This window comes from Triturus cristatus, chromosome 3_1 (genome assembly GCF_964204655.1).
Source record: "Triturus cristatus chromosome 3_1, aTriCri1.1, whole genome shotgun sequence".
Lineage (NCBI taxonomy): Eukaryota > Metazoa > Chordata > Amphibia > Caudata > Salamandridae > Triturus > Triturus cristatus.
This window is the reverse complement of record NC_140583.1, coordinates 25,014,413-25,028,439: the sequence shown is the minus strand read 5'-3', so window position 1 is coordinate 25,028,439 and position 14,027 is coordinate 25,014,413. Positions and strand designations below refer to the sequence as shown.

The 14,027-nt window shown below is 47.3% G+C and overlaps 1 protein-coding gene across 6 annotated transcripts in view; it reads left to right on the top strand.

The window, feature by feature from the left end:
• Window positions 1-14,027, top strand: part of ATG13 (autophagy related 13) — a 487,446-nt gene that overhangs the window by 221,082 nt on the left and 252,337 nt on the right. For 4 of the 6 annotated variants that reach the window (XM_085646672.1, XM_085646671.1, XM_085646670.1 and 1 more), the window contains exon 9: window positions 197-295. The exons of the other annotated variants lie outside the window; for them this stretch is intronic. In XM_085646672.1, coding sequence (XP_085502798.1) covers window positions 197-295 — 99 coding nt within the window. The remainder of the gene's footprint in view (window positions 1-196; window positions 296-14,027) is intronic. 6 annotated transcript variants of the gene reach the window in all.

The window sequence follows — 14,027 nt, the reverse complement described above, 5'->3', positions numbered from 1 at the left end:
CTTTGTATATGTATATGTTGTTGTAACAAGTCACTCGCCACTAGGTCAACTGTGTGTGGTCCGTGTCCTCCAGCATGAGGAGCCTGGGTTTATTCACCCAGCAGGTTGTTGAAGGGTGTGGGTGATGGGAATAAGTGCCAGATGAGGCAGGCTGACTCCGACCTGCAAATAACCTGGTGTACTTGTTGCCTTGCAGGCAGTTTGAGAGGACCCAGCCAATCACGGGGATAATTATTGATCACTTTGTGGAGCGGCCTTTTCCCAGCACCGTGCCCATGCATCCCTGCAACTACAGGTGAGGAAAGGTGAGAGGAGCAGCCCCTCCTCCCTTCTGGTATACCCATGTATTTACAGGTGAGGAAAGGCGAGAGGAGCAGCCCCTCCTCCCTTCTTTTATACCCATATGTTTACAGGTGAGGAAAGGCGTGAGGAGCAGCCCCTCCTCTCTTCTTTTATACCCATGTGTTTACAGGTGAGGAAAGGCGGGAGGAGCAACCCCTCCTCCCTTCTTGTATACCCATGTGTTTACAGGTGAGGAAAGGCGAGGAGCAGCCCCTCCTCCCTTCTTGTATTCCCATGTATTTACAGGTGAGGAAACGTGGGAGGAGCAGCCCCTCCTCCCTTCTGGTATACCCATGTGTTTACAGGTGAGGAAAGGCGAGGAGCAGCCCCTCCTCCCTTCTTGTATACCCATGTGTTTACAGGTGAGGGAAGGCGGGAGGAGCAGCCCCTCCTCCCTTCTGGTATACCCATGTGTTTACAGGTGAGGGAAGGCGAGAGGAGCAGCCCCTCCTCCCTTCTGGTATACCCATGTGTTTACAGGTGAGGAAAGGCGGGAGGAGCAGCCCCTCCTCCCTTCTTGTATACCCATGTATTTACAGGTGAGGAAAGGCGGGAGGAGCAGCCCCTCCTCCCTTCTTGTATACCCATGTGTTTACAGGTGAGGAAAGGCAGGAGGAGCAGCCCCTCCTCCCTTCTTGTATACCCATGTATTTACAGGTGAGGAAACGTGGGAGGAGCAGCCCCTCCTCCCTTCTGGTATACCCATGTGTTTACAGGTGAGGATAGGCGAGAGGAGCAGCCCCTCCTTCCTTCTTGTATACCCATGTATTTACAGGTGAGGAAAGGCGAGAGGGGCAGCCCCTCCTCCCTTCTGGTATACCCATGTATTTACAGGTGAGGAAAGGCGAGAGGAGCAGCCCCTCTTCCCTTCTTGTATACCCATGTATTTACAGGTGAGGAAAGGTGAGAGGAGCACCCCCCTCCCTTCTTTTATACCCATGTATTTACAGGTGAGGAAAGGCGAGAGGGGCAGCCCCTCCTCCCTTCTTGTATACCCATGTATTTACAGGTGAGGAAAGGCGAGAGGGGCAGCCCCTCCTCCCTTCTTGTATACCCATGTATTTACAGGTGAGGAAAGGCGAGAGGGGCAGCCCCTCCTCCCTTCTTGTATACCCATGTGTTTACAGGTGAGGAAAGGCGAGAGGAGCTGCCCCTCCTCCCTTCTTGTATACCCATGTGTTTACAGGTGAGGAAAGGCGGGAGGAGCAGCCCCTCCTCCCTTCTGGTATACCCATGTGTTTACAGGTGAGGAAAGGCGAGAGGGGCAGCCCCTCCTCCCTTCTTGTATACCCATGTATTTACAGGTGAGGAAAGGCGAGAGGGGCAGCCCCTCCTCCCTTCTGGTATACCCATGTGTTTACAGGTGAGGGAAGGCGGGAGGAGCAGCCCCTCCTCCCTTCTTGTATACCCATGTGTTTACAGGTGAGGAAAGGCGGGAGGAGCAGCCCCTCCTCCCTTCTGGTATACCCATGTGTTTACAGGTGAGGGAAGGCGGGAGGAGCAGCCCCTCCTCCCTTCTTGTATACCCATGTGTTTACAGGTGAGGAACGGCGAGAGGAGCACCCCCCCCCCTCCCTTCTTGTATACCCATGTATTTACAGGTGAGGAAAGGCGAGAGGGGCAGCCCCTCCTCCCTTCTTGTATACCCATGTATTTACAGGTGAGGGAAGGCGGGAGGAGCAGCCCCTCCTCCCTTCTTGTATACCCATGTGTTTACAGGTGAGGAACGGCGAGAGGAGCACCCCCCCCTCCCTTCTTGTATACCCATGTATTTACAGGTGAGGAAAGGCGAGAGGGGCAGCCCCTCCTCCCTTCTTGTATACCCATGTATTTACAGGTGAGGAAAGGCGAGAGGAGCAGCCCCTCCTCCCTTCTTGTATACCCTGTATTTACAGGTGAGGAAAGGCGGGAGGAGCAGCCCCTCCTCCCTTCTTGTATACCCATGTATTTACAGGTGAGGAAAGGCGAGAGGAGCAGCCCCTCTTCCCTTCTTGTATACCCATGTATTTACAGGTGAGGAAAGGCGAGAGGAGCAGCCCCTCTTCCCTTCTGGTATACCCATGTGTTTACAGGTGAGGAAAGGCGGGAGGAGCAGCCCCTCCTCCCTTCTTTTATACCCATGTGTTTACAGGTGAGGAAAGGCGGGAGGAGCAACCCCTCCTCCCTTCTGGTATACCCATGTATTTACAGGTGAGGAAAGGCGGGAGGAGCAGCCCCTCCTCCCCCCTTCTGGTATACCCATGTATTTACAGGTGAGGAAAGACCAAGAAAAGAGCCCCACCCAAGCTTGTTCAACTTGGACAGTTGCATCTACAATGAGTGAGGGGAGCAGAGCAACACACCACACCACACCCATTTTAGCAGGCACCTCCAAACTACAGTTGAAGGAATATGGTGCAACATCATCCACCTTATTCAAGCATCCATCATGTGCTGTCCTGATATTGCAGGTGAGAAGGGACTTGACAAGAGACCTCCACACGTCTCCTCTCCATTATTGTACCCCAGAAGCGATAGCCTCGGATAGATCGAGAAGCAACTCTTTGAATGTTTTGCACCTTCCTTAGTTCATCTTTCCTCACTTGAATGTGACGAAAGAGCGAGGAACTGCCCTCCTTAGGCCACATCCCCTTAGACTACATATATTTGTAGCATGTGTTGGCCTTCGATACATATGCTTAGCATACACCTGCTATCTAGTGTTGGGCTCGAATGTTGCAAGTTGTCTTCAAAAACTCTTTCGAGTCACGAGGTATAGTCACTCCTCCTATAGTCATCTGCTCTTTTGTTTGATTGTTTTTCTCTGCCATCGGGTTCAGATATATTTTTCAGAGCTTCAGCCTCGCAGCTTGGACATGGTTTAACTGATCCTTCGGTGACTGCTATACATCAGACATTAACGGAAAAACATAGGAGGGCCAGCCAATTGCTAAATTCCGAATTTTCACTCGCCCAGCCTCAGGCTGCGTTAGGCTCTGCTCCAACAGTTCTGAGTGATAGGCAAAACGCCTTTCAGCCTCTGCCCCAAGTTTCACGCATAGCACTCTAGGCAGGATCACCATCCAGTCTGCAACCTCTATTTGTCTCCGGACCATGAGGAAACAACGTATGAAGGCTGCTGGGCCTTTCGGTAAATAAACACTCTTGGAAATTGACGTGCGAGGAGGTGGGCCCACATTACAGTGCAGGCACAGGGAATGGAAGATGCCCCCGATATCTTCGGGGACTAGTCAACTCTAAGAACAAATAGGCCGCGGGGCAAAGACCCAACACGACTGTGCGGAAGACACAGAGGTCCGGGCGACATCCCTGTACTTCTTGCTAGCTGCTCAGAGGGGTTTGACTCTGACAAAGAAATGGAAGAAGTCCAAGATTTTGCTTTCATCAGAGCACCCTATATGGTGGCTAAAACCACACAGACACATATCCAAGTTAAATAGCAAACACAGGCTCACGGAACCCCACTGCCCTCGTGCCATGGGTGAGCCCTGTATAAGACAAAGGAGCAGACAATGCGTCCCTCCTTCCAAACAAGCCTTCAAGGCAACCGAAAAGGCTAGGGCGCCCACAACTTCGAGGTCGAAACCTGTTTCGGTGTGATCGTCGAAAAAAGATGCAGAACACCAAAGAAGCCTTTGGAGCCGAATGCGGGGCTAGGAATACCCAGAACACCTTCGGAACCCATGCCGCTGTCGGTTCCGGAAAGAACCCTCGGCTCCAAAGCCACAGGCTTCGTTGACAGCGCCATGAGACTCCAAGCAGCCATCAGCTTCAAACAAGCTGTCTGCATCAAAAACACCCACAGCATCCATGACTGGAAGCGCCAAAGGTAATGCCAGCATCGAAACGGCTAAGGACACACTGATCCCCAAAGAACAACCTGTTGAGCCCATTCCCAAAAAAATTCAAGAACAACTTAATGCCAGGCAGAAGATATTAGTCATAAATCCAGATACAGGCAGGTTGGTGACCAAGCCACCACTCCCACCTGCACACGCATTGTCTAAACGAAAGAAGAAATTTGAGGAGGAGATTGTGGGGCCTCAGCCACACAAGCCCTCATAAAAAAACACAAGGACTGGGGCACCAGCCCCATTAATTTCCCATCTGACCCTCCACCTCCTCTACCACCTAATTCTCCAGTACTACCTCTTCTTCCTCCTGCTCTTCCTCTCTCCTCCTTTCCAACCTCACCCCAATACTCCTGGTGTGTTCATCCACATGTGTGTCACCCACTACCTCCTCATTATAGGAACTCCGCACTGGAGAAAACCTAGACCCTCACTACAATCCTTAGTTACCAGATCTACAGGGTTCTCCAGATACACTGAATCAACCGTGGGAGGACATAATCTTGGGCCTCAAGGGGATATAAATCCCAATCTATACCCCTCTAAATGTTCCCCACTTGATGAGGCCACCACGTCATGAGGTACTACACAGGGCTGCTGAATAACATAAAGTTGATATGCATACAGTGGAAGATTTTCTTGTCAACACACTGTCAAAAACACAGCGAAGCCTCCAATTCTTACCCATGCTTAAGGACATGCTCAGGCCCATGACTGACCTATTCAAGCAACCGTCAGATCACTGGTTTTAACACCTAGGGTTGATAAAAAAAAATAGAAACCCTCACCAACGAGTCCAACATATGTAATCAGTGAGAAAACAAGCCAACTCTCAGGGGACAGTTGATGCCCCTTCTACAGACCAGGAAAGTAAGAAATTTGATGCTGCAGGAAAACGAGTTGCAGGCGGCAAACCGTCATAGAATCGCCAACTGAAGTGGAGCCCCTGTCAAGGTACAATCCGGCTCAGTGGGGCGAGAGGCAGGAATTATTACAGCATCTTCCTGATCAGTATAAGCAGAGAGGAACAGGACCAGTTGAGGATGGTAAGGTCCTCTTTAACGTGACAATCCAGTCTGCATTTGACTCTGCGGACACCACTGCTAGGGAAGTCAACACTAGCATTGTCATCAGATGTCACATGTAGTTAAGGGTGTCTGGATTTAAGCCTGACATCCAGCAATATCTACTCGATCTGCCTTTTGACGGAGAACACCTCTTTGGGCCTCAAGTGGAGGAAATGTTAGAGAAGATTGAAAAGGACACTGACAAAGCCCTGGATGCCAACAGAGAGGGTCCTTTCATAAGAGTCAGTACAGAGGGGCATCCAAAGGAACAACTTTGACAGGCACAGGTGCCTTTTAGAAGCAGCAAAGCACCTATTAACACCGACACCAAATACCAGAGGGTCCTATACAGAGGCAATAACAACAGGAGTCGAGGCTGTGAATTCACTCCCAAGGCAGCCATCTCCAATAAGCAGCGACTCTGTTCGTGTCCCCCTGTACTGTCCAAAAACACACCCATAGGGGGAAGGCTAGAGGACTTCCACACCCAATGGGAACAGATCACGTCCGATCTATGAAACCTTTCAGGTAGCCATGCGCTCTATGAGTAAGAAATAACATCTGTGGTTCCTTTTGAATAGTAAAAGACTGATCTTGACAGGGCCACTGGAATTATGCAGCAGGGGAGGGCCAAGTTATGCAGCAGTGTTTAGTAAATTATGCAGCAAGAAAAGGCAAATTATGCGGCTTAATGTGGCACATTTTACAATAGTATTACTTAATTATTTTCTTATTTCTACACTTTTTAACACTCTCTGGGGATTGCTTGTTCCTTGTTACTACCAGTTTATTACCCACATATATAGCAATAAGCAACAGAAAGATTACCAGTCAAGCTTTGGAAAGAGCCTTCCATTGCGCGACAACATGTATTGCTGCATTTTTTGTAACCTTTGAAATGTTTGAGTTAGAATTCATTTTTTCCTTAAATTTGCAGATTAAGCAGAAGATGATGGATTATGTGGAAAATGTATAACTATGAAGAACACCGGCGTCGCTCAATCACATAATTCCAGTGGCCCTGGATATTACATAGAACTCACATAATCTCCAGCCAGTATCCCACCTCAGGCACAAACAATGTCAGGATAACACTTACAACAGCTACAAGAGGCAGCTCAAGCTCTGCTTCAAAAGGGGGTCATGAAGCCAGTCCCAAAACAATACCAGGGCCGCGGGGTGTACTCGCTCTATTTCCTCATTCCAAAGGAATATGGCACCTGAAACCTAAACTAGACCTCGGGTCTCTCCAAGTACATCTTGTCGGAGCACATCCACATGGTGACACGGTAGGAAGTCCTACCGCTGCTTCAGCTAGGAGACTTTATGACAGCCATAGACCTCAAAGACGCCTATTGCCTCATACCAATACACCCAGCCCATCGGCGCTACCTCCAATTTCATGTACTTGGCCAACATTAGTCATGGTGTTTCCATTCTAAGTAACTACTGCACTAAGTGTATTTACAAAATGTCTCGCTGTAGTAGCTGCTTATCTCGGAAGGGGCGGCACACATATGTTCCCCTGTCTAGTCAATTGGCTGATCAAAACTGCAAGTAAACAATGTCTGCAGGACACTTTGTAGGTAATCAGCCTTCTGCACAATCTGGGATTCATGCTCAATGTTACCACATCTCACCTCCAACCCTTGCAGATTCAGCTGTTCCTTGTGGCTGCCCTAAACTCAATCACAGCAAAGGCTTATCCCAGTCATCCAAGAGAACAAAAGATCCAACTTCGGTTGCCTCTTTTTCAGCCACATAATCGCAGTACAGTCAAAACAGCGATTCATCCTCTAGGTATGATGGTATCATGCATGATTGCACATGTGCTCATACAGCAATGTCTGCGTCACAGTGGTCAGAAGCGGGGGGGGGCAAATACACGATCTAGTGTTGATAAGGCTGGTGACTCATCGCTCTTCAGTGGTGGAACAACAACGTGTTGCAGGGTCAGCCCTTTAAAGCCCCAGTTCTGCAAGTAACCATTACAACAGACACATCCTTACACAGTTGGGAGCGCTTATACAAGATCTCAGAATGCGTGGTCGGTAGTCTCCTATGCATGCATCTCTATACATCAGTCATCTAGAGCTCCTTACAATTCAATTGGCTCTCAACGATTTTCAACATCTTCAACAAAACGTGGGTCTAGTCTGCACTGACAACACGACTGCCATGTATTACATACAAAAACACGGAGGAGCAAACTCCTTACAGAGGTCTCATCTAGCACAGCACATATGGCATTGGGCCATATATCACAACATTCACCTCCTAGCAGGATACCTCCCCAGGGTGGACAAAGACTTTGCAGATATACTCAGCAGAATGCACCAACAGGCACACAAGTGGGAAATGGACACATTACTCCACTCATGCTTCCAACGAGGAAGAACACCAAAGTTAGATCTCTTTGCCACTCCCCAGGATGCAAAATGTCAAAGCTTCACCTCCAGGTTTTTCACACCTTCAGACCAAGGACAAAACCCTTTGGATCGATTGATGTAGGATATTTGCCTACTCTTTTCTTTCTCTACCACTTATTCCTTAAGTGGCTCAGGAACTCAGACAAACATCCCTCATACTAATCCTAATAGCCCCAACATGGGCTCCACAAGCATAATTCACAACTCTGCCACGTCCATCCCTGTTTCCACATGAGAAGTTGCCAATCTGGCCACACCTTCTAACTTGGGAGCAGAGCAGGGTCAAACACCCCAACCCCAAGCAGCTCAATCTAGAGATTTATTTTAAGTCCAAGGGGTCAGATTACGTAATCTTCCACAAGAACGTATGACCATTTTTAAACGAGCTCATAGGCCTACTACACGGGCATGCTAGGCAGCAAAATGGAAAAGATTTCTTCACTACTGCTTAATAAGACTGGCCCAAGCGCTCTCACCTACGGTACAAGGTCATATTATCTACCTACTCCATCTACAACAGACTGGCCTAGCCTACACTTGCTGCGTATATGCAAAACAAACAGCATTTGTCCTTGTTTAAAATTCCCGTCATCAAAGCTTTCATGGAGGGACTTAAGAGTTATTCCGCTCTCCATTCCATCAGCACCAGTCTGGAATCTCAATGTAGTCCTCACCAGATTTATGGTTGCTCCCTTCAAACCGTTACGTTCATGTGATCTACAGTTTCTCTTATGGAAGGTAGCCTTTTTAGTAACGATAGCATCCCTTAGACGGGTCAGTACTCACTTTGGAAGAACAGTTTTTTCCAAGTTTTTCCTGATAAACTAGTGCTAAGAACAAACCCCAAATTTCTCCCTAAAGTGGATTCTTCTTTTAATTTTAATGAGACTCGTGAGCTCCCAGTTTTCTTTCCAAAACCAGGGTCTGCAGCGGAAAGAGCACTAAACATACTTGATTTCAGAAGAGCTGTAATGTATTCCATCCAGAGGACGAAGCCGTTTGTAAAACTCAGCAGCTTTTGTAACTTTTCCAAACCCTCAAGAAGGCTATCCAGTCTCAAAAGCAGAAATTATAAGGTGGATAGTCCGATGTATACAAACGTGCTTCTGCAAAGCAAAACAAGTACTACCTGCTACTCGAAGACCACATTCCACACTTGAAAAAGGAGCCTCTATGGCTTTCCTAGGCAACATTCCATTCGTGAACAACTGTAAAGCAGCCATATGGAATAACCCACAGACATTCACCAAGCATTACTGTGTAGATGTTCTAGCTAACCAACAATATAGAGTGGATCAAGCTGTCTTATAAAAACGTTTTCAAGCATCTAAATCAGCCATTAGCAAGCCACTGCTTTTTTCGGAAGCACTGCTTTACATTCGATGCTAAGCATATGTATCTATGGCCATCACATGCAATGAATGGAATATCTTACTTATCCTCTAAGCATTTATTTGTAGCGTGTGGTGCCGTAAATTTAGATGCACCCACCCTCATCCCTGGAAGCTAATGAGTGATAAACGCAGTTTTCTACAAAGCATTTACCTGCATGATAATTTTTACTGTTTGATTTACTGCTGCTATCCTAAGCTCATCCGATGAGAGAGAAACAATATAACAGAGGAGCCGATGACCATGCACAGTGCAGACTATAGGAAGAGTCACTATACCTCGTGACTCGAAAGACTTTTGGGGAAAAAAAACAACTTGCAACGTCCGAGCCCAACACTAGAATGCAGGAGTATGCAGAGCATGTTAATCTACAACACCACACGTTACGAATGTATGCTTACGGGATAAGTAACCTATTCCTTTCAGCCCCCACCATCCTGCCTCAATATCCCTGCAACAAGGAGAGGGTTATGAAAGACTGTCTAAAACGGATCCCTGCATTATGCATTCCCTGTCACAAATCATAAACTAGGATTTGATAATACACAATCTTTGTGTGGAACCTCACGCACACACTTCATTGAAGAGAGCTAGCGAGAATAACCACCCACTGGTCTTCTCGGTCTACTGAGTTAATTTCATGGCAAAATGGTCGACCAGCTGCACATATTCCACTTTGTTTACTCCCAATACATGTAGCCTTGCAGCCGTTTCATTAAACATTGACATGTCTGCTTCAGGAGACTCTCTTCCCAACCTAGAATCTTACCCAGTCCTCTTGGATACTGTCCTACCTTGAATAGACCCACTTAGAATGCAACCTTTGTTCCTGTGAAGAAGCAGGGAAGCTCATACTTTAAATCATCAAGCTTGATCTCTTTTACACAGACATCTGTTCCTACATTCATCAATCTGATAAATTATCACAAAGGTTTGTGCCTACTCCAGTATTGGAACTTTCATAGATTCCCATAGCTTGTATCATTCCCCGTCGTCGGAATGGAAGTCCCCGGTAAATAAAAAATACCATAGCAGTAGGTACAAAAAAAAAAAAGAAAAAGGCCTAGGCCTCATCTCATTTTGTAGAATATCCACCTCTTTTTGTAAAAGAGACCAAAAACACTGAACAACCAATCAGAACAGCCTCACCCCATAGAACCCTCCTGAGAGAGCCTCGGAGCCTCAGATTGTGCAAGGGAGTCTCCACTGAGGGCTGCTCAGTTTTCTTCATTTCTTCAACTTCAAAATCTTCATTATGTCTGATAAGGAAAAGAAGGCTTTATTCAAGGCTTGTGCCACCTGCTCTAAAAAGAGGCTTTATGTGGAGGACAAACATAAAGACTGTATTTATTGTTTGTACCCGGACCACAAGGCTACTAACTAAGATTTGTAGAACCTTCTCTACAAAAACCTTGAGGGGCCGTGAAGGACGTCTGCTCACCTGGCTGCAAAAATTGAAGTCACGGAAAGACCCTGTTTCAAGTGACAGTGATGATGCCTCCTCTGCGACATCTTCGAGGAGATCACAGAAAAGGGGTAGGTCTTCACCTTCAACTTCTTCAGACCCCCCTGCCAAAGCCTTACAAAAAACCTCTGATAGGTCTGACAGGGGTAGTCCCATCAAATCTCCTCACCGAGGTGTAAAGGAGAGGAAAGGACTGGTTTCTGAGGGGTCATCTGGTAAGAAGACGAGCCATGGTTCTTCTGTTTCACCTCTGCCCTCTGAGAAGCAGAACATTTTCAAATAACCAGCCTCTGTCCCACCGTAGGGAATAGCTGACAGGAAAATTCATTCGTCAACGACGACATCAGTTCCGTCGACGACAGCGTTGCAAATTCAACCGGTGTTGACGTCGGCTCTGCCGACAAGCTCGTCGACTAGAGCTTCATCGTCCCCATTGACTTTGTCATCAACGACGCCACAAACTGAGGTACCTTCTAATACGTCGTCAACGCCTCCGATGACTACTTCTACGTCGACAAGGATGACGACGATGTTGGTGTCGACGGCGACGACGTAGACAGCTTCCAGTCTCATAGTGAAGACTGTCTCGATGACTGTTCCGTCGACGGTGGCCTTTCCATCGTCAACAGTCCAAACTTCGTCGCCGGTGACTCTGTTGATGACCTCCTCGACAACCTCCTCCAGGACCTCGTTGACGATTCAAAAAGTGGCAATCTCGATAAGAAGACGTCACATTACCCCGGAAATGACTTCCCCAAGGGAAGTAACACCACTGCCTCCTGCACTCCTTTTGGAAGAGGAGTTTTCAGAGGATGAAGACGGGCCTTACGGGGATGCAAATAGCCCATCCCAATTGCACGTAAAGTATCAGGACTCGGACTCTGAGGACTATTATATGGAACAACAACAATATCTGCCGCAATCTAGGTCCCAAGAGCAGTATCAACAGGAAATGGTCTGCATGCCGTCCTCACTCATTACCGACCTCCAATTCATGCTGTCGGACTACAGAAAGAGATTTCCAACTCAGTCTTCTGGCCAAGAGACAGGACAAGTGCCTCCACCTCTACCTCCGACTCAATCTCCTTGTCCAGTTGCACATCCTCTTCCTCAAACTCTGGTACCGAAGCTAACGGAACTGCAACAGAATGTGGTCACTGTTCAGAGTGACTCATCGGACAATGACCAGCGCACTGTATCAGTCCCAGACCCGGATAGGGAATGGGATGATTACATTATTCCGGATCCCGCCTCTCCAACTCCTGACTTGGCAGATTCTCCTCCAGCGGATATCGGAGGATTTCACTGTTTAATGGAAAGAGCTTCAACACATTTCGATCTGCCCATTCCATCGGTACAATCGGAATGTTTCTTATATGACTTCAAAGAACCTTACAGGGGTAGTGGGGAAATGAGGCTGACGTGACCCACACACGTTGCCGTCAGCGTCACCTGATTCATGGATGTCCCGCCCACGAGAGGAGAGGAGTCGTTCTCGAGAGGAATGTCTGCGGTATCGCTGCTGTTGGGTTCCGTTTTCGAGCGCGCATGAGGCGAGAGTCGACGAGGAAAACTGAAAACTGGACGAGCTACATGCTGATTGAAGAGTGAGGAGATGGGAGAAGATAAACAAAAGGCACTGGCGCCAGTATCGGGGCTCATATACACCTGAAGGGGAGAAAGCGGTGAATGAAACGAGCAGCAGGACGGTAAGCACCATCGAGACGCAATGAGTTAAAGAGATGGGAGTTGCTGGGGGACTTTGGTGACTTTGGTGATTTTGTGTGAGTCCTTTTTTTGACTGGCTAGCAGAGGATAAGAGAGGATAACAGAGACTCAGTTCAAGACCTGGCCAGCACACTAAATATCCTAAAGACACAAGGGAAAACGAAGCATCTAAAACCCTAAACCCACCTGTACTACAGCTGCTTCCTGGATATTATACCTAGCAGTGCCCAATAGATGAATGAGAGACTCTCAGCTGTTAATTTCCCGCACCGGCTATTAATATCTCTATATTATATCTCTATAACTTCAACGTACTGAAAACAAGGAGAGAAAAGTAAAGGAAGAGTAAAAGGGGCTCTTGCTTATTGTTTTCTATTCCCCTTTTCTTGCATCTAAAGCGACTTCTTTATTGCACCATTGTTTGCTATTGCCTACCGCCCATTGCTACGTCCATTCAGCCTGCTGCGCATAGTCATCTACTTCACTCCTTGCTGTAGTCTAAGGAAGTTAAAAGGAAGATGTCGGTAGTTCTAAAGGCAGTGGCAAAATTGCGGAATAAACAATCCAAGACTGGGATAGGAAAGGATTTTTTTAAATCCGGGCAATCGCCATCAACGCCGACTTTAGCACCCAAGGGTGCTAAGAAAGGAAGAAGGAATGCTCAGCAGAGAATGGATTTAAAAGTTAAAGCGCTAGAATTGGCTGAGAAAAATAAACTACCTGAGCAGATTGATTACGATAACACTTTGGAGGAGGACGAAGAAGAGGAGACTCTATCTGATCTTTCAGCTGATTTAAATATGTTGGCTGTGGTTGGGCAAGAAAGAAGTGGAGCAGAGGATGTACCGAGCAGAGAGAACGATAGTTTGGTAAATTCAAAACAATATCCTCCCTTCGGCAGACCCACCTCAATACGGGGAAAACCGATCAGCGCGCCGTTGCCAAATCAGGAAGAGCGAAAGGCGGAGGGTGAAATACACCTACAGGATGTGCCGGACATGCAGGGACAGAAAACGTCATCCATCTCTGCCCATGTGTATGCCCCTTCAGCGCAAGCAATAAACCCACAGCCCATACTTAGAGAGCACCCGGGGTTAGAGTCTATAGTAGTGAGCACAGCTACACATGGGAAATCATTATTGATTAATCAGCCGCTGATTGAGATGCCTGAAAATCCACAACCTCAAACACAACCAACACTCCAAAAGACACAACAAAAGGAAGTTGGTAAAGAGATATCCTTGGATGTGGTCCATTCTATGGCTGAAGTAGAATTACAATTAGAGTCAGAAAAGGAAGTAGAAAAAGAAAAGGAAACACTCCCTGCCTCAAGAGTCAACTTAACCCTGGGTAAAAGAGCAGAGCAAGACACTTTAATACAGGAAATGCTTACAACTATTTTACAGGAAATACGAGATCTGAAGGCTTCACAAGCATTCAAAATATCACAGCTGCATAATACATTAACAAAGATGGAGGAAAGTCTAGGTAGTTTACCAACAAGGGCTACTGAGGCGGAGGTTCGTGTCTCAGCCCTGGAAGACAACATCGTCATTATGCAAAAGGATCTCCAGGTGTTGAATAAGAGCAAGAGCCAGATGGAAATGAAGCTTCAAGATTTAGAGAGACCCAATCTGCGCCTCGTGGGAATAGCGGAGGGATTGGAAGGTGCGGAAGTGGTAAAATGGTCTGACTCTGTTGAAAAAGGTAATACCTGAATTACAAGGAGACCTCACAATCACGAGAGCTCATA